This window comes from Carcharodon carcharias, chromosome 2 (genome assembly GCF_017639515.1).
Source record: "Carcharodon carcharias isolate sCarCar2 chromosome 2, sCarCar2.pri, whole genome shotgun sequence".
In the NCBI taxonomy this organism is placed as follows: domain Eukaryota; kingdom Metazoa; phylum Chordata; class Chondrichthyes; order Lamniformes; family Lamnidae; genus Carcharodon; species Carcharodon carcharias.
The window spans coordinates 31,202,283-31,223,491 of record NC_054468.1 but is presented as its reverse complement, the minus strand read 5'-3'; the positions used below and the strand labels follow the sequence as shown (position 1 = coordinate 31,223,491).

Here is a 21,209-nt window from a genome sequence, read left to right as displayed (position 1 = left end):
TCCGAATGTAAAGTGGTTCAGATATCTCCCTTTTGTGTTTCAGATTCCTCTGGAGCCGGTGCCATGCGGGTGTTATTGTTAACACTGTTGATCGCTTTTATTTGTTTAATCAAAAGAGGCCAAGCTGTCAAATGGGGTGGTTGTGAACATGTAGATCTGCAACAAAATTTTACTATCGAAAAGGTTTGTCGTCTTAATGTTCATTCTTCAGCTGCATGACAACCCAATTTACTATATGTAAAGAAGAATTTCTGTCAACCGCTAAAAGATCAGTAAATGCCACCTTCCCAAATACCAACATTCAGACCCTCCAATCTGCCCTGCCTTTCAATAAAATCATGGCTGATGTGATTCTGGCCTCAACTCCACATTCCACCCATCCCAGAACCTTTGACTTCCTTGTTAATCAAGGAGTTAGTCTATCTACCTCTGCCTTAAAAATATTCAATGACCCTGCCTCCACTGCTCTCCAGGGAACAAAGTCCCAAAGATTCACCACCCTCTGAGAGAAAAATATTTCTTCTCATCTCTATCTTAAACGGGAGACGCCTTATTTTTAAACTGTGTCCTCCGGTTCCAGTCTCCCACAAGGGGAAACATCCTTCCAGCTTCTGTCAAGTCCCCTCAGGATCTTACATGTTTCAATAAGATCACCTGTCAATCTTCTAACCTCAATGTACACAGTCCCAGCCTTTTTTAAATTCATTCATAGGATATGGGTGTCACAGGCTAGGCCAGCATTTATTGCCCATCTCTAACTGCCCTTGAAAAGGTGGTGGTGAGCTGCCTTCTTGAGCCGCTGCAGTCCATGTGGTGTAGGTACACCCACAGTGCTAGTAGGAGGGAGTTCCAGGATTTTGACCCAGCGACAGTAAACAAATGGTGAAAAATTTCAAAGTGAGTGACTTGGAGGGGAACTTGCAGGTGGTGATGTTCCCATGTGTTTGCTGTCCTTGTCCTTCTAGATGTTAGTGGTCATGGGTTTGGAAGGTGCTGTATAAAGGGGCCTGACCAACCTTTCCTTGTAAGATAATGCCCCCATCCCAGAATTATCAATTAAGTGAACCTTGTCTGAGCTGCTTCTAATGCATTTATATTCTTTCTTAAATAAGCAGACCAACAAAAAGCAGTGCTACAGATGTGGTCTCACCAATGCTCTGTACAATTGTAGCAAAACACCCCTACTTTTATATTCCATTCCCATTGCAATACATGACAACATTCCATTTGCCTTCCGAACCACTTCCTGTACCTGCATACTAACTTTTTGTGATTCATGTACCAGGACACCCAGATCCCTCTGTAACTTAGAGTTCTGCAAACACTTTCCATTTAAATAATATGCTGCTTTTCTATTCTTCCGGCCAAAACGGACAGGTTCATATTTTCCCACATTATACTCCAAATAGATTGGGTGATGCAGTGGGTTTGCCTTTCTATCCATTTTTGGGACCTGAATTTGAAACTAGACCAGTTATAGAGGTCCTAAACAAAATCAGTTTGGGTTCTCACAGCCCAGCTCTCCCAGTTTATAATTTAATACAGATAGGGCTTACAATACTTTAGTGTTGGTCCTCCAACACACAATCCTTTGAGCATGGCCCCCTACTGAGAGTGGGGAATCACTGAATTCACCAATAATGAAAACAGAAAATGTTGGAAATACTCAGCAGGTCAGGCACCATCAATGGATAGAAACAGAGTTAACAATTCAGGACGATAATGATCCTTCAGAACTTTCTGTTGAAGGAAGGATCATCATCAATCCAAAATGTTAACCCTGTTTCTCTCCACAGGTGGTACTTGACCTGCTGAGTATTTCCAGCATTTTCTGTTTTTAGTCCAGATTTCCAGCATTTGCAGTATCTTGTTTTTGTGTCACTGAATTCATCGATGTCTTGCCAAATCTGTAGCACTGGTGCACTTGAATGATGTTAGTAAATATTGTCTTTTCACATGTTTGTTCTGTTCATTAAAGTCCATATAACATCTGACAAGTGTTTAATATTGTTCTGAAACAAAAACAAAAATTGCTGGAAAAACTCAGCAGGTCTTACAGCATCTGTGGAGAAGAAGACAGAGTTAACGTTTTGAGTCTGTATGACTCTTCTTCAGAGCAATATTTATTTGCTTCGATTTAACCTTTCCAATAATCAACTTAAATTTGCGATTTGAATGAAGGAAGTTTTGCCTCAAATACCTTACACTATTACAATGTAACTTACATTCAGATGACCTGCCCAAATATAGGAAAATGCTTTTATTTGTGTAAATCATTTTAACAGGTACAATTCTATTGATCAAACACGTTCTGAAAATTGTAACTGTCAAGGGAAGTTTCTCATTACAAATCTCTATTCTAGCATTTTTAACAGGAGTATTGCCGATAATTGTATTTCAGGGGTTCTAATACAGGGTCAGCTACAAGAGCAAGGGAGTGGGGTTGGGGGAATTCCTTTTGTTTTGTATTGGTAAATAATGGAACAATTTGTATTACAATTTAAGGATTTTAATTTAAACACCCTTCCAAGCATTTGTAAAATGATACCAAGTAGATACTCCAGTAGAACATATTGTTCAATGAATATCGAGATCATTTTTAGAAAGGGGTGAACATTGTCTGTTAATATACAACTGCCACTGCATTAGCAGGAAGTTTGCTGTTCTCAACACAGCATGAAAGAATGAGATGTATTTCAGGTGACAATCTTCAATTCTTAACATATTTCAGACTTTATTTCCCAACATTTGCCTTCTCAAAATAATTCTGAGACCATCAGACAGTGACCAAGAGACCAATAGTGATTTATGGGAAATGCTGAAAGAAAAGTCAGAAGTGTTGCTTCGTTTGCTGGAGCGGAATTGTTTTTGAAATGACCCACAAAATGGCAATGCCTGATTCACATTGGGAGAGCTGATAAATCTGAGTTGGTGATTGACATGCACATCCATAAAGAGATATGTGACGTCCACTGCTCCAAGCTTGATGCTTTCTATAGAGGAGAGATTAATTTCCCAAACATCTTCATTCTGCCTGAAATTTGAACTTGTTTGAGGTAATTCAAAAATCCAATGTGAATTCAGGACTACCATGGTTGGAAATTTCCTTGAAGCTACTCCCTTTTTGCTGGCTTAACTTCACTGGAAATTGGATACTCTTCAGCCTATAATTGTTTCCCTTAGTTTTTATGCTTTCCATGTTATCCTAATCATATTCTACTGCATTTCTTTACATTGCAGATGTGACATTTACCTTTAATTTTCACAGCTCCACTCATAAGAATTTTTGCACATCAGTAGGTAGCTTTTGTTTTTTGCTGGGTTTTTAGAGCTATTAGCAGGCTATTAAAAGCAATAACAAAAACAGAATTACCTGGAAAAACTCAGCAGGTCGGGCAGCATCGGCGGAGAAGAAAAGAGTTGACGTTTCGAGTCCTCACGACCCTTCCACAGATCTGAGTGAATCTTAGGAAAGGGGTGAAATATAAGCTGGTTTAAGGTGGGAGTGGGGCAGTGGTGGGGGGGGGGGGGGAGATGGTAGGCGGTGGAGAGAGATGTGGGGGGGTGGGTGTGTGGTTGTAGGGACAAGCAAGCAGTGATAGGAGCAGATCATCAAAAGATGTCACAGACAAAAGAACAAAAGAACACAGAGGCGTTGAAGATGGTGGTATTATCTAAACGAATGTGCTAATTAAGAATGGATGGTAGGGCACTCAAGGTACAGCTCTAGTGGGGGTGGGGTGGAAAGGCTAGCAGGGCATAAAAGATTTAAAAATAATGGAAATAGGTGGGAAAAGAAAAATCTATATAAATTATTGGAAAAAACAAAAGGATGGGGAAAAACAGAAAGGGGGTGGGGATGGAGGAGGCAGTTCAAGAGCTAAAGTTGTTGAATTCAATATTCAGTCCAGAAGGCTGTAAAGTGCCTAGTCGGAAGATGAGGTGCTGTTCCTCCAGTTTGCGTTGGGCTTCACTGGAACAATGCAGCAAGCCAAGGATAGACATGTGGGCAAGAGAGCAGGCTGGAGCGTTAAAATGGCAAGCGACAGGGAGGCTTGGGTCATTCTTGCGGACAGACCGCAGGTGTTCTGCAAAGCGGTCACCCAGTTTACATTTGGTCTCTCCAATGTAGAGGAGACCGCATTGGGAGCAATGAATGCAGTAGAGTAAGTTGGGGGAAATGCAAGTGAAATGCTGCTTCACTTGAAAGGAGTGTTTGGGCCCTTGGATGGTGAGGAGAGAGCAAGTGAAGGGGCAGGTGTTGCATCTTTTGCGTGGGCATGGGGAGGTGTCATAGGTGGGGGTTGAGGAGTAGGGGGTGACGTAGGGGTGGACCAGGGTGTCCCGGAGGAAATGATCCCTACGGAATGCCGCTGGGGGGGTGAAGGAAAGATGTGTTTGGTGGTGGCATCATGCTGGAGTTGGCGGAAATGGCGGAGGATGATCCTTTGAATGCGGAGGCTGGTGGGGTGATAAGTGAGGACAAGGGGGACCCTATCATGTTTCTGGGAGGGAGGAGAAGGTGTGAGGGTAGATGCTTGGGAGATGGACCGGACACGGTTGAGGGCCCTATCAACAACCATGGGTGGAAAGCCTTGGTTAAGGAAGGAGGACATGTCAGAGGAATTATTTTTGCAGGTAGCATCATCAGAACAGATACAACGAAGGCGAAGGAACTGAGAGAATGGAATGGAGTCCTTATATGAAGCGGGGAGTGAGGAGCTGTAATCGAGGTAGCTGTGGGAGTCGGTACGCTTGTAATGGATATTGGTGGACAGTCTATCACCAGAGATTGAGACAGAGAGGTCAAGGAAGGGAAAGGAAGTGTCAGAGATGGACCATGTGAAAATGATGGAGGGGTGGAGATTGGAAGCAAAATTAATAAATTTTTCCAAGTCCCAATGAGAGCATGAAGCAGCACCGAAGTAATCATCGATGTACCGGAGAAAGAGTTGTGGAAGGGGGCCAGAGTAGGACTGGAACAAGGAATGTTCCACATACCCCATAAAGAGACAGGCATAGCTGGGGCCCATGCGGGTACCCATAGCTACACCTTTTATTAAAAGCAATGGCTGTCTGTTTATAAAAACAGTTACTGTAGCAGTACCTATAATCTAAATCTGTTGTTCTTCACCTTCTCCCTCATTTAGGTTAGTTCATTTCAATGGACCTTCCTGCCTTCCCCTACCAATTTGACAAAGGATGACTACCCAAAGTATAACATGTCCATTCTCTTTCAGATGCTAAAATGGTGAATTTCCAGCATTTTCCTTTTAATTTCCTCTAATCAATAATTAAAATCCCATAGAGATGAAAGGCAGTGGATCCGTATATGAAATTAATTTTCTTCCTGAGCCCTTAATATTTATGAAAAAAATTCCTTTCCATAGGCCCAAACCCCACAATGTTTTCTAGCATAAAAGAGAGACAGGTGATTTGCTTTCATCTGTCTGCCTATAACACTCTGCAACCATCTACCAAGAGGAATTGCAGGGAGCACTAATGCAGATATTTATCTTTTAATAGAGCAAAGGCCCTCCTGATTAACCTAAACTTGATCATTTGGTGTATGGAGAATCATGGTTACAAAACCATGCCATATACCATGTATTGTTTAACTTCATAGAAATCTTGTGAAGATATTTTGAGGTATGGTGTTTTCAGTGTTGATTTACTTTTTAAGTTAACATTTGATCCTGAGTGATCGTGCACACAAATTCATTAAGCTTATATGTTTGTTTTGATTTTACAGTATATGGGAACATGGTATGAAATTGAGCGACTTTATAATGTCAGTGGGGAACACAAATGCATTTCAGAAACAATATCGCAGATTCCTAACAATTTTGAAGACAGGTTAGAGATTCTCACTCGGATGGTCAAGTAAGTACTTCAGAGATAACTTTTAGTCTTTAATTAAACATTTTCCTTGGATCCAATGATATTGACCATTTTATATAAGCAAACTCTTACACAGGAACTAAAGTGACTTTAATAACATCAAATTGTAACAAAGAAGCAAGCTGCTTGGCCAAACCTGTGATGGAGTTTACCTTCTACATGTACAAAACTCCCAATCCCACATACATAACCATTTATTCCCCTTTCCTTCAACTATCTAACCTACAGTTGAAAGATGGCATGGGCCTAGATTTCAGCCTCGTTGTGAATTCTGTGCTGGGTCAGGGGCTTTGAGGTCAGGAAACCCGGAAGAATAAGTTTCCCAGATGACCTGCAGAGTTTAATTACAGAGTTACTTTTAATTTTTTTCTCTATGGGGATCCTGCTCGGAGTTAGTCTGAATGACAGGATGAGGTTCATGAGAGTTCGTGGGGTATTGTGGGAGTGAGAAACATCTGTGGGGTGTCCTGATTGTGGGGGGAGTGGTGTGATGGGTCCAATGGTAGCCCAGGGGTTTCCAATTATAAAAAGAGGCCTGCTGGTGGTTTGAGGTCCAATAGTGGTCCGTGGGAGCAGATGATATTTGAAAGCCTCTGATAGTGGTGGGGAAAACAGACAGATCATGGGGCAAAGACAAAATACTGCGGATGCTGGAAATCTGAAATAAAAAACAAAAAATGCTGGAAAAACTCAGCAGGTCTGACAGCATCTGTGGGGAGAAAAGACAGAGTTAATGTTTCGAGTCTGTCTGACTCTTCTTCAGAGCTCTGAAGAAGAGTCATATGGACTCGAAACGTTAACTCTGTCTTTCTCTCCACAGATCATGGGGCACTCCTGCTCCTCTGGGCCTACAAACAATGCAGCAAAGGGACTTGCCACAAGAATTCAGCACTTCTAGCTTCCTTTAAGCTGCAGCATTTCTGGAGGCCCAGGAAACCTGGCCAACCCTGGTTAAAAATAGGGTGACTGTCAATGAAGGCTGCAGCCTCAATAAAATACTTAAATGACTAACTAGTTTCCTGCAAAAGGATCAGATACCTATCTAACCTCTGTTAAAATTGGAAGTGGGTGAGTTTGATTGGGATATTACATTTGCAAATCAGGACTGGGTAAAATCTCGTGTTATGATTTTGGCCGCGAACCTGAAGTCAACACGTGGTTTCCCATAATACACTGGTTGGGGAAGTGCCGAAATCGTCAGCCTGCCCGCCATTTAAAAAAACTCACTAAAGGACAATTGTGCTTGTTAAAAGCCAACTGACCGAATATTAAACACAAAAACAGAATTACTTTTATGACCAAATATTTCGCTGCCCATGCCATAATGCAGCAACTCTGGTGAAAAAGCAGGAAGGAAGGTGGGGGGTACCTCCTGTGGAGGGTGCCCTGTTCGCTAACCAACCCCTAAGATTGTACACCCCTGCCTCCAAAACCTGACCTCCACACCCCCTCCCACCCCCTCCTTCGGGTGCCTGATCCCTCCCTCCCCAAAAAGCCCCAACTTACCTTTGTCCGATATCCATGCCATCTTCTTTGTGGGACTGCTTCCAGTCTCAGCAGCGTCCGCTACTGAATTCTGGGACTGCAAGAGCTACCAGCCAATCAGATTGGTTGGCAGCTCTTGAGGGATGGGACTTGCTTCCACTGAGGAGTGGAAGTCTTACGCTGGGCTTGTTAAGGCTGCCCATAGTGCATTGTTGCTGTGGGGCAGCCTTTTTTAAAGTCTGTCCATTCACAACCAACCTTTCCACCTCCTCAAGGAATTTAAGGAGGTTTGTCTTGATCAATCACCCTTTTGAAATCCATGCTGGCTACTTCCAGCAATTGTCTCTTCATATGGATATGTGATCATTTCACTCTTAATTATTGACTCTAAAGAGTTTCCCTACCATGGATGTTAAACTAACTGGCTTGAAAACACCTGGATTAACTCTGTCTTTCTTATCAAAAAATGGATACAATATTGGCCACTCTCCAATCCAGTGGCACAGACCTACACTTAATAGAGCTTTGAAGCATCATTTTCTAGGGCTTTTCTCACGTTCTGCTGAATCCATTGGATGTATCCCATCAGGCCCCCTTGTTTTGTTGTCACTTATCATAAAATTCCTTTTGTCTATACTATTACTCACCCTGCTCTTAACAATTCCAGGAATCTGTAATATCCTTCTCTTTAATAAAAACATACTGACTACTTTGGTCAAATATTTTATCACCTTCTACAAATTGACAATCCTCATTTCTCACAGGTCCTACCACACTTTTAATGATTTTTTTTAATGATATACAGCATTCCTTACTGTAACTTTTTTGATCATCCTTATCCCACTCAAACACCTATTTTCTTATGTTCTCCTTCAGTATTTTCACTGTTATGTTGGTGATCATTATCATCTCTTCTTGTTTTCTGATCTCTAGTTATCTATGGCATCTGAAAACTGTAAAAAAGTTGTTTCCTTCTCTTTTAATGGAGCATTTTTGATCGATAAAAAGTGTGCCAACATCTCACCTTTCTAATTTAATATGGCGTTCTGGTGTTTGTACTTGCGTTTCCCTCTCCAGTTGGATTTTAGACCTAATTAAATTGTGGCATCTACTCACAAGTTGTTCGTTACATTTACATCATCTACCTGATCTGTTTTATTGCTCATTATTTGATCTAGCAATGTCACCACATTTACAGGCCTAGGGACAGGCTGCTTGAAGAAAAAGAACTGTGTATTTTAAGAATCCTGTCCCTTTTCCTCCAATTACTCTCTCTGTCCGATATAAGTGGATATTTAAAATGTCCCAGGTAATGAATTTGCTATTTCTACTTAGCTCTGACTGCAGATTTCCTCCCCACAAACCCCTTTTTATCCTTAGTCTCCAACCATATTGACACAGTGCCCCTTACGTGTCTACATTAACCTCTTTCTAGAGTACATTGTGGCTGATATAAAAAGGCAGGCAGGGGATCCACCCCATTGGAAATCTGCCCTGAAGAGGAGAATACAACCTCCACCCCCACTGACCCCACAACCTTTTCTTTACCTCAGATGCATTCATGTGGAATTGAAAGTACAGGGATTACTCTCTTTACATGCAGAGCTTCTTTGTGTTTTGCAGGGGCAAAGGTGAGGTGGTTGCATTAGAAGGAGAATTAATTTTACCTACAAAGGGAGAAAAAGCCAAACTTCAGTACAAAATCAGTAAGTACTTTTTTGTTTATTTCTTCATGGGAAGTGGGCATCCCTGGCGAGGCCAGCATTTGTTGTCCATTCCTAATTGCCCTGAGGAAGTGGTGGTGAGCCACTTTCTTTAACTACTGCAATCCATGTGGAGTAGGTACACCCACAATGCTGTTAGGAAGAGAGTTCCAGGGTATTGACCCAGTGACAGTGAAGGGACGGCAATATAGTTCCAAGTCAGGATGATATGTGCCTTGGAGGGGAACTTGCAGCTAGTGGTGTTCCCATGCATCGCTATCCTTGTCCTTCTAGGTGGTAGAGGTTGAAGTTTTGGAAGGTGCTGTTGAAGGAGCCTTGGTAAGTTATTGCAGTGCATCTTGTAGATGGTACACACTGCTGCCACTGTGTGTGGGTGGTGGAGAGAATGATTAAGGTGGTGGATGGGGTGCCAATCAAATGGGCTGTGTTGCCCTGGATGGTGTTGAACTTCTTGAGTTATGTCAGACCTGCACTAATCCAGGCAAGTAGAGAGCACTCCATCAAACTCTTGGACTTGTGCCTTGTAGTTGGTTTTGGAGTGTTGGGAAGTGAGTTACTCAACACAGAATTCCCAGGTTCTGATCCACTCTTATAGCCACAGTATTTATATGGCCAGTCCAGTTCAGTTTCTGGTCAATGGTGACCCCCAGAATGTTGATAGTGGGGGATTCAGCAATGGTATTGCCATTGCATGCCAAGGGGAGAGGGTTATATTCCCTCTTGTTGGAGATGGTCATTGCCTGGCACATGTGTGGCACGAATGCAATTTGCCACCTATCAGCTCAAGTGTGAATGATTGTCCATATCTTGTTGCATATGGACACGTACAGCCTCAGTATCTGAGAAATCGTGAATGATGCTGAATGTTTTGCAATCATTAGCGAACATACCGACTTCTGACCTTATTATGGGGGAAAGGTCATTGGTGAAGCAGCTGAAAATGGTTGAGCCTAGGACACTGCCCTGAGGAACTCCTACAGTGATGCCCTGGGACTAAGTTGATTGACCTCCAACAGCCACAGCCATTTTCCTTTGTGCTAATTATGACTCCAACAGATGGACAGGTCTCCCCCTGCAACAAGTAACTCACCTCCTGACTCCCCAAAGCCTGTCTACTATCTGAAAGGCACAAGTCAGGAGTGTGATAGAATACACTACACTTGCCTGGATGAGTGCAGCTCCAACAGCACTCCAACTGACTCCAACCAGCAAAGAGTTTTCCCCCGGATTCCCATTGACTTCAGCTTTGCTAGGCTCCTTGATGCCATATTTGGCCAAATGCTGCCTTGATGTCACTCTCACCTCACTCTTGAGTTCTGCTCTTTTGTCCATGTTTGGACCAAGGCTGTAATGAGGTTAGGAGCTGAGTGACCTTGACAGAACCCAAACTGAGTGTCATTAAGCAGGTTATTGCTGAGTAAGTGCTGCTTGATAGCATTGTCAACGACCCCTTCCATCACTTTGCCAGGTAGATGCCAGTGCTGTAGCTGTACTGGAACAGCTTGGCTAAGGGTGCAGTAAGGTCAGGAGCACAAGTCTTCATTACTATTGCTAGAATGTTGTCAGGACCCATAGCCTTCGCAATATCCAGCACCTTCACTGTTTATTGATATCACGTGGAGTGAATCGAAAAGACTGGCATCTATGAAGCTGGGGACCTCTGGAGGAGGCCAAGGTGGACCATCCACTCAGCTTTTCTGGCTGAAGATGGTTGCAAATGTTTCAGCCTTGTTTTTTGCACTGATGTGCTGGGCACCCCCATCATTGAGGATGGGGATATTTGTGGCATCTCCTCCTCCAGTTAATTGTTTAATTGTTCACCACCTTTTGCAGTTGGATGTGGCAGGGCTGCAGAGCTTTGATTTGATTTGTTGGCTGTGGGATCATTTAGCTCTGTATATCGCTGGCTGCTTATGCTGTTTGGCACACAAGTAGTCCTGTGTTGTAGTTTCACCAGGTTGACACCTCATTTTTAGGTATGCCTGGTGCTGCTCCTGCACTCTTCATTGAACCAGGATTGATCCCTTAGCTTGGTGATAATGGTAGAGTGGAGGATATGCCGGACCATGAGGTTACAGATTGCAGTTGAATACAATTCTGCTGCTGTTGGTGGCCCACAGTGCCTCATGGCACTGGATACCCAGTTTTGAGTTGCTAGATCAGTTCAAACTCTAACCCATTTAGCATGGTGGTGGTGCCACATAACACAACGGAGATATCCTCAACGTGAAGACGGAGCTTCGTCTCCAGAAGGACTGCGCGCTGGACACTCCATCATGGACCGATGTATCTGTGGCAGGTAGGTTAGTAAGGACGAGATCAAGTAGTTGTTGATTCCCTCACCACCTGCTGCAGACCCAGTCTAGGTACTACGTCCTTTAGGACTCAGCCAGATAGGTCAGTAGTGGTGCTACCGAGCCATCCTTGGTAATGGACATTGAAGTCCCCCACCCAGGGTACATTTTGTGCCCTTGCCACCCTCAGTGCTTTTTCCAAGTGGTGTTCAACATGTAGGAGTATCAATTCAGCAGCCGAGGAGGTGGGGTGGGGGTGGGTGGCAGGGTAAGTGGTAATCAGCAGGTAGTTGCCTTGCCCATGGATTGCTATGTTGCACTATGCAAACATTGTTTTGAAATCTCTCTGCTAGATTTCATCATGGGATTCCTTTGAAAACAATTGTAGCAATCCAACTTCAAAAAGGACAAAATCAACTGGAGAAACAATTGTTTATTTGTACTGAGGATTTCATTCCATCGAGGTACCGTACTCATACAGGGGCAATTTTAACTTGGAGAACCTGATAAAAATATCACAATGTTGGTTCCTATCAGCCAACTTCCACATTTAACTGGAACATGTTAGGATGCTTGTGTGCAATCTCCTTGCGGGAGGCGGGTTGCCTTTTAACATTTGCTAATTGCTCAAGTGATATTTCAATTGACTTTTAAATTCAATGGGGAATCCATGGATTTCGAGTGATGGATGAGGTGAGAACATAATAGCAATTGAAGGAGCTAAATCAAACATATGGAAGTATTGCAAGAAATACTTGGTACTGGTGGCTGCTTTCTTACCTGCTAGTGGGAAAGTGTTTTTCTCAGTATTGTTGCTGAGAGGTTACTTTCTACACTTTGGAGATTCTCTGAATCACATCAGGGTGGTATGTGCTTTGGCTGTCTTAGATTGATCTTGGTTAAAGACCAATATGAGCGACAGCAGCAGCCTGCTCCTGAGAGACATGTAGCTGGACAGCAGATAGGGGAGGGGTAGAGAGGGCAGCAGCAGGGAAGATGCAGCTCACAGGAGGCAATACCCACAACATACAGGCTGAGTATCCTTGACATGCCTGAGCAGCACTGCTTCAGGAGGTTCAGGTTGCCATGTCAGTTCATGGAAAACATCTGCAGCCTCCTGGCAGAAGACCTGTGGCCTGCTGGACATGGTGGCCGTATCTTGCCAGGAGCTGCCAAAATCACCACTGCCCCCAACATTTTAGCCTCCGGATCCTTCAAGTCTCTGCTGGAGACATAGCCAGGTTTCATAACAGCTCGTTTCAGGGATCCACAGAGTTCTTATACGGTATCTCTCAGTCATCCACACATAAATGTATAAAGGAGGTGACAGATGCCCTCTACAGTAAGGTTCATAATTATTTAAATTTCACAATGGAGAAGCTAACCAGGTTGCTAGATTTCTGGGGTTTGCAGTGATCTTAGGCTTCTAGAAAGTGCAGGGCACAATCAATTTCACACATGTGGCTTTAAGAGCTCTCTGGCAGCAGCCCCTGATCTTCATTAGCAGGAAAGGATTCCATTTCCTCAACATTCAGCTGGTGTACAATCATCAAAAGCATATCTTGCACATTTGTGCCAGGTACCCTGGGAGTTCTCATGACCTCTACATCCTGAGTCACTCCCGGGTGCCTCGCATGGTGCATCGCTTATAGGGATGGCTGCTGGATGATAAGGGGCACCCACTGAAGAGACGGCTCATGACACCCATGCTTCATCCTCAAAGTGCCTCGGAAGAGACATACAACATGGTGCACTGTGTGACAAGATCCATCATTAAGTGAACCATTGCTATCCTGAAGATGCACTTCTGAAGCTTGGGACTGCCCAGGTGGGGCTCTGCAGTACTCTCCACAGAGAGTATCCCATATCATCGTGGTCTGTTCCACCCTGCACAACCTGGTGCTTCAGAGGGTGAACCCCTTGCCAAACGGAGACATAGAGGAGGCTGAGAGCTCTTCAGGCAATGACAAGCAAGATGGGCAGGAACTTGAATTGAGAGATGAGGGTCAGATTCCACGTGAGGATGCCATCGAAGCAGCATGACACGGAAGACATGCCCATGACATGCTGATAGCCACAAGGTTCCAGCAGAAGTAAGGTCTAGGCATGGGGACCCGAGCTCATTTCTCCTGTCCTTTAGTGCCATGCCAGTGCTCGGAAAGGCCTTTACAACCAGTGACATTGCAAGCAGAGCTAGCAATCAGTTTTGGACTGGCAACCCACAAGGATCACGAGGCCCTCATTTTTGGAAAGCTAAGCAGCCAAAGCTGTATATAGCCACCATGGGAAGTGAAAGGCAGCAGACCAATGCAAACCCTGCATCAACTGCACATGATGAGACATTTTGTGCGGCCACAGAGATGTGCACATGGTTGTAGAGACTATAATGGCTGCAGGTCCTGGGCTTTCACACAAGATATGAAAACAATTCTGTTGATGAACATAACTTATAACCATCCAAGATACATTAGCACACATAAATAAATGGTGTGTTGTAAAGCCTAAAGGTTCCAAACTCAATGTGCAGACACTGTTAATAAAGAGGTTGGCACATCTCTCTGGCATTACACAAGGGGCGAGAATCTAACATGAGTCCACTAAACAGCACATAAATCAAAGGCTTACACAGAGAGGCAATCATGGCTGGGAGCTTCTCAATTCCCTCTCAATAAGAGGGCATAAAGATGCATATGCATAACGCTTTCAAATGGAAAGACAATTGTCATGAGCAGGAAATGTATTTACAAAGGTGCATGATATATACAATGAGTGAACACCTGTGCCCCCTTAGAGATCTCAAAATTTCTTAGTTTTTTAACCTCACTACTCCTGACACCTGCAGCAGAGGTGGAGGCAGCTTGCTGACTGCTACGCCCTGTCACCTGTAATGACCTTGGCGGATGTCCTCTGGAGGGATGAGGCCTGGAGGGCCCTGGCCTGCTTTGGGTCTCCTGCTGTGAGGCAGGTGCATCGTCCTCTGCCTGTGGAGCTAGAGGTGATGGGGCCACAGGTAGAGGGTATTGGGATTGTTTGGACAATCTTGGAGTCACTTGGGTGAATGGCCCTGGGGTGTCCAGCTGATGGTCTTCCTTCATCCATTCCAGTGGGTGCTCAACGGCCCCTACTTGAGGAGAAGGGGCTCCTGGAGGGAGACCTAGGTGCTCTGCCCCCTCTTGTCTAGTCACTGATGGATCCCATCTATGCCTATAGTGATGGAGTGCAGCTCCAAGCACAAATTTGGCAGAACCTACTGGACCAAGATCTCCAAAGTGGCCGCCACCATTCCCATGGAGACTTTGAGGCACTTGCATGTTGGAGTTACCACATCAGACAAAACGTGGACAGACTCCACCATCCTTCGCTCTAGTCTGTTGACTGCCTCTTGCAACTGTCTGATGTCCCGCCACTTGTTGTTTAATCTCCAGCACTTTAGTGATGGCTGTTTTGAGAGCCTCACCACCTGACTTGGACTCAGCAGGTGCATGTTCTCCAGCAGTCCTCCAACCTAGACTGCTACTGCCTGCCTCCGAATGCTACAGAGCTGTGTCTGTTTGCTGTTCTCCGGAATGTCAGCCGGAGCCTAATCTAGATCTATGACCCACTGGGGTCTGTGTCTCTGCCCTGGTAGAGGTTGTCAGTGAACGCAGTGACGGGTCGTCATCTGAAGCATCCTCCGCATCCTCCGCTGAGGTGGGTCTGGGGGCTGGGACTAATGGCAGCTCTGGTGGTTGGTACTGACCTGCTGGTGCCTGTAAGAGAGAGAAGATAGATTTAGTTCATGAGCAGTCTGAATACAATATTGCATGTCACTCACCGCAATTATCAGGATGTGATCAAATCACGGAGGGCTCATTCTTACTGGCTTGCTGGGAGAGGCCGATCTTACCTTCACCACAGGAGCGAACTCTGCCTTCCCCTGCCAACTCAGCAGCATCCTCCTCAAATTTCATCAGCTCATGTATGTCAGTACTCCCTCCTCTGGTCTGGGATCTCTCTCTCCTGTTATGAACAAGCTTGGCTTGCATGAGGACAAATGGATGAAAAGTGATGAGAAGAGATGGAGGAGAGGTTGGGAAGCATGCATGCTTGCTGTGTTGATATAAGGGATGAAGATGCTGTTTGTGCAATATGATATATGAAATGCTGATGATGTTAAAGTGACCGTGAGACATTCAGTGCTGATATCTCCCCCGCTAATACTGTGTGTGATCCCCGAGCAGCTTAACCCTTTGAGTGTATGAAGCTTTAATGAGAGTGTGAGTTTAGAGTGAGCAGAAGGTTGACTTACCCTGGTGGTGCAGATGAGATCATTCGTCCTCTTCCTTTCATTGAGTTGTATTTCTTTGGGGGTTGCCCACTGAGCAGACCTCCTTTGCGACCACCTCCCAGGCTGGCAAGCTGAGGTTGGTGGATCTCCTGGAACCACCCCGCAGGTAAAGGACATCCCGGTGTTGGCGGACACCTCTTAATAAAGCCTCCAGGAAGTCATGGCTAAACCTCAGGGCTACACCCTTATTGGTCCTTGGGGGCCATCTCCAGGTCAGTGGAGAACACCACTGGGTTGCAAAGAGTGAATGTATGTGTTGGGGTGGCACTTAAATACAGCACCAGGACCTTTGACCCCCATTAGATGATGGTGGGGGTGGACGAATCAGGGCCCGCCTCACCTTGTGATTTGGAGAGGAGCTCCCAAGAGTAAAATTGGATGCGATATACCGCCCCGCAGCCCAGCAGGAAACGCGCTGCTTATCCCATTCGCCACCGCACTTAGCCTATGGAGCAGAAAATTCTACCCAATAACTCGGAACAAAATTAATAGTAACTTGGGAAAATGTGGGTTAATTAAGTCAAGCCAGCATGGATTTTTTAAGGGCAGGGGACACAGATTTAAGTCCTTGGCCAAGAAACGCAGGGGGAATGTCAGGAAGTACCTTTTCATGCAGCATATTGTAATGACCTGGAACTGACCGCGCATTAAGTTGTCGGAAGTAGAAATAATCAATGATTTCAAAAGGAAATTGGATGGGCGCTTGAAGGAAATAAACTTGCAGGACTAAGAGGATCAGTTGGGGGGAGTAGGACTGACTGGATTGCTCTGTGGAGTGTCGGCATCGACTAGAGGTGCCGAATGACCTCCTTCTGTGCTGTAAATGACACTATGATCTTTTCCTCCTGTGAAGTGCCTTTGGGACATCTTACTCTGTTAAAAGTGATGCATAAATTCTAGTTGTTGGTTTTTTATTTTGATTTCAAAATCTCCCTTCAAAAGCTTTATTTTGTTTCCATGACAATAGGAATGCTCTCCCTGCTAAGCCCTTTCTGAGGCTGTAGTTGGTATGTCATTGGCCAAGGAGATTTTTTTGCTTAGAATATACAGTCATGACCACCCGAATATCAGGTCATCAATGTTCTCTCTAAACTGCACAACCTGAAAGTCTTAATGCAGGCAATGTGCTCCTCACCTCACCTTCAGAAAGGAAACCTGAAGATTAAAATGTTAGTGCTTTAATTTATGAAGAAACAATGTTGGTAACTTCAATTTTGTTCTTCTTTGAGATCAACAGAAAGTGTGGCTTGTGTTTGTAACTTAAATTTTATTTTGTTAATCCAACAGATAGGCACCCGTGGGGAATGGACGATCATCTAGGTATGTATTAAAAATATAAGTCCCTGATTAATAAATTTAATACACACTAACAAACAAAATCAGATTCAGCCTTGGAATGTAATAATGCAGTTTGGTGTATAGACTACTGAGCACATAGCTTCTAGTAATCCCTGTTGATTGTTTCTTATTACATTGGTAATGATTACATATTATTTGTTAACCTTTGAGTTTGGCATCATCACTCATTGTGGGTAAAGCAAGAAGATAACTTCTGCCAAAATTTCCAATAATACAGACTGATAACTGGATCAACAGGTCTCTTTTTGAGAAAATAAACTTTGGGCGTAAAACTCTGCTGGCAGCTGATAATTGGCATAAAATATTTCTTGCATCATGCCGAGTGGTGAAACATTTCAATGTACCAACAGCCATTAAGGATTGATACAAGTATGGTGTTCATGATCTGACCCGTCACCAGAAGAGGCAGTGTATAAAAGTTATGCCATATGGGGAAGGTTATTCTTTAATGCTATATAGACAAAGAAGTCATTCGGTTCATGAGTCTTAAGTTAGAAACTTTAAAGAGCTACAAACTCCAGGACAGACTTCTTTTGCCTCTGATTAATTTGAGACATTAAGTAGGGACCTTATTTGACATTGTAGTATTATTAGTGTGAATCTGTGCACATAGCTGGGATGTCATAGACAATGAGCTTGGGATGAGAAAGGGTTCCAACATTGTGGCACTGGCAGTGTTCCCCACAGGGAGTGTAGAATTAATCCCATTGTGTGTCTAAGGTTGTATGCTCTTGTCAGTTGAGCATGCCCTGTGGCTTCCAAGGTAACAATAATAGCAACAAACAGTCAAATTAAGGTGTTCTTTGGAATATTCTTCATCCAGTCAAACTGTAGCTATTTGAGCATAGTGAGAGTTAAGCTTAGAACCCCGGCAAGCTCTGAATAACTAAGTATTCTTTAGGGTCATGCGACAGAGTAGAGGATTCCCATCTATTCATTCTGCATTTCTAGTTCCAAATTAGGAAGAAAAGCTCCTACAGAATGGACAGCCACCTTAATGGCACATTTCCTCCATGTTGCTTTTCCAAAATAGGAGAGAGGAATCTGCCAGTCTCTGAGCTGCCTGCACACATGGGTGCCGAGAATAACAGGTTTCTCTTTACTGCCTGCAAAATATCCCCCTTGCCACCCCATGTGTGGCAGCTGCAGCGCAGCAGCCTCCCCACATTAAAAGAGTCCACATGCTGGTTCTTGCCATAGGCTGTACTCCATAGCAAGCATCCTGCTCATTTTGAGGGACTACCAGAAGGAGAGAAAGATTCCCGTTGCCTTAATTACCCATCTAATGTGTCACTTAATAATGTTTTTGGGGAAGATGTTCCTAGTTTAGTATATTTAAAATTTTCAAATTCTCACCATTCAAAATCTTAAAATTACCTTTGATATTGTACACATGGCATGACCAGGTCTGAAGTTTAAATGAGCCTTTCTTGATGAGAGTGGAGATCACAGAGTAAGAGCAGTAATTAATGTGCAATCTGTGCTCATCATGAGAACCTTTCCAGATGAAGAACAGCCATTTGATTTTACCTTCTAAAGAGAGGAAAACAAAACAAGCATGAAAACTTGTTTGCATTTTTGAAGATTCTAATAGATTTCCTGTGGTGCTGTCTGCTGTAAATTGTAGGCTATGCAGTTTTGTAAGGACATGCAACATACAATGGGTGGAATTTAATTTAGCCCTTGAGAGCAGGTGAGTCGTAGGGGAGGGGTGTGGGGGCAAGAATTTAGAATCAGGAGGGAAGGCGGTGTTGGAGTATCCATTGCCTTCCTCCTTGAAATTCAGTCAGGGGTGTGTAAAGTTGAGAATAGCTTCCCTGTGCAGAAGCCGCGAGACCCTTAAGTGGTCAAGGGCTAAGGGTTAAGGTCTTCATCCTGCTGCCACATGGTGAGGTTGCCCAGTGAAAACTTCCCAGCGGGCATGGAGCTCAGAGGTCCTCCAGATCAGACATCCTGTGGCCATGGAGGACCACCATCACTGAAGCACACCCCCCTGCTGTTAGCAATAACCACTTCTCCCCAAACCCTCCCCTAGAGGGTGCCTGCCCGGACACTTACCTTGATTCTGCGGCCTCTGCCATCATTGCTGGCTCTGGTTGGCTGCAGTACCAGCAGTGGCCACCACTCACAGTGGTGCTGCTGGAACTGAAGAGCTGCTGATCCTCTAATTGACTGGCAGCTCTTGGAGGCAGGATGTTTGCTCTTAAAGGGACTGAAGGCTTTATGTCAGACAAATGACTACCTAATGGTCATAAATTGTTTCAATGTTTCTGAAAATGGGCCAAGCCTCACCATTAAATTCAACCCAACGTGATGCCCCAGTGTAACCTGGTGTGCACTCTTTCAAAACCACAAGTTGTAATTGCTGAGCGTTCCAGGTCAATGTGAGGCTATATGCTTTTCAGAAATTCTTGGATCAGTAAGCGGCCAGGCATGTCCTTTTGTACGTTCTTTTCTTTTAAAGTAAAATTAGTTCAATTTAAAACTATTTTCTTCTGCTGAAGAATTCCGCTGCAGCTTGGAAATTTTTGGAACAATTTTGCATCTGTAGCAAAGTGCGGTGATTCACGCCAGAGCCGTGGCTGCTTCAGGGCCAACTCAAGGATTTTATACAGCAGATCTCCTGTGACATTGTCCACCATGAGTTGGAGGTTTCGTAAGACCAATGGTGTTATGCCAGCTAGTATTACCAGAGACAATGACTTATTAGCAGTGGAACAGTCCTAGGACCTGGGATGACGGCACAAGGGCCAGGAGTCTGACAGTACTGAGATGGTCCATAATCAGCTAGTGGAGATTATTTCACATCTCACTGTTGGCAATGCTGTGTTTTAGTTTCTCTAACATTTTTTTTCCAGGTACTGCCTTTAATTCAATTAACTAGTTAGCCAATGAAAATTGCTTGTTTTATCCCAGATTAATGTTCTGTGCCTTTTGTTTTTGCAGACCCTGCCATTTTGCATTACTGGGTAGTAGCCACCGACTATACAAGTTACTCCTTGGTATTCTCCTGCGTATCCTTCCTCAGCATAGCACACACCCCTTATGCCTGGCTTTTGTCTAGAGAACGGCAGCTATCAGAAAATGCCACTAATCACCTGCATAATCTCCTGATTAAATTTAACATTGGCATTAAAGATATTGTTAAAATTAATCAAAAAGATTGCATAGTGTAAAGAGCTGATCAGAACGCATACAGAATCATTTTTAATCTGCATCATAAATGCACTTATCTTTAGTTTACTCCATTGTAATTTACACTGGAATTAGCATAACTGGAATTATACCATATCTACTGCAGTTGTTGTGATGAACTATGAAGTGAGTTATCTTCACCAAAAGTGCAGGAGTTTTAATAAGCATCTCCAATTGTCAATATCTACCACTGCTCAAATTCAAATCAATAGTGAATCTTGACTGGCCCATCACTTACAATCATATCTACTATTTATAATTAGAAACAATTGGAACTATGCCACCAACATTTGGTATAAGCGAAGAAACTGGCTTATTAGTGCTGATGAACATGAAAGAAGTTGCCCTGTGGTGTCCAAGTTTATACTCATGGGCCAGAGTTTTCTGTTTGTGAGATTTCCAGCTATATTTCCCCACTCCCATTTGATTTAATGGATAGGAAAATCATGCACTGGCAAGAAAATAAATAGAAAATATTGGTCCTCGCTTATTGACTTTAATATCAGCCTTGTTTTAGCCTTCTAATGATCACTCTTTGGTTATTCTATCATACTATGTGCAGTACTTAGAATGTATGTTAATTAGGGGCGGTGCTGCTATTTGGCTTTGTGAGCTACAATAAGAAATCTATAGTACTAAGTGCTGTTTTTGGCAATAAAAATGTAAAACTAAAATAGTGTCTTTGTTCTCATCATCATCTTCATGATATCCATTTGATTGGGCTTGTGCATTTTTCCTGCACAGCTATATTGCTTTGAGTGTTTATGTATATACATTTTGTACTCATTCATAACCCTTCTCCCCAGAAATTTTATTCTTTCATGGGATGTGGGCATCGCTGACAAGGCCAGCATTTGTTGCCCATCCCTAAATGCCCTTGAACGCATAGGCCATTTCAGTAGGGCCGGTAAGAGTCACCCACAA

At 43.7% G+C, this 21,209-nt stretch overlaps 1 protein-coding gene across 1 annotated transcript in view; it reads left to right on the top strand.

Moving 5' to 3' along the window:
• Positions 1-20,266, top strand: part of LOC121287163 (apolipoprotein D-like) — a 28,289-nt gene extending 8,023 nt beyond the window's left edge. The window contains exons 2-6 of the mRNA XM_041204766.1: positions 44-183; positions 5,753-5,883; positions 9,010-9,092; positions 17,019-17,051; positions 20,037-20,266. Coding sequence (XP_041060700.1) covers positions 44-183; positions 5,753-5,883; positions 9,010-9,092; positions 17,019-17,051; positions 20,037-20,266 — 617 coding nt within the window. The remainder of the gene's footprint in view (positions 1-43; positions 184-5,752; positions 5,884-9,009; positions 9,093-17,018; positions 17,052-20,036) is intronic.
• Positions 20,267-21,209: the final 943 nt, after the last annotated feature.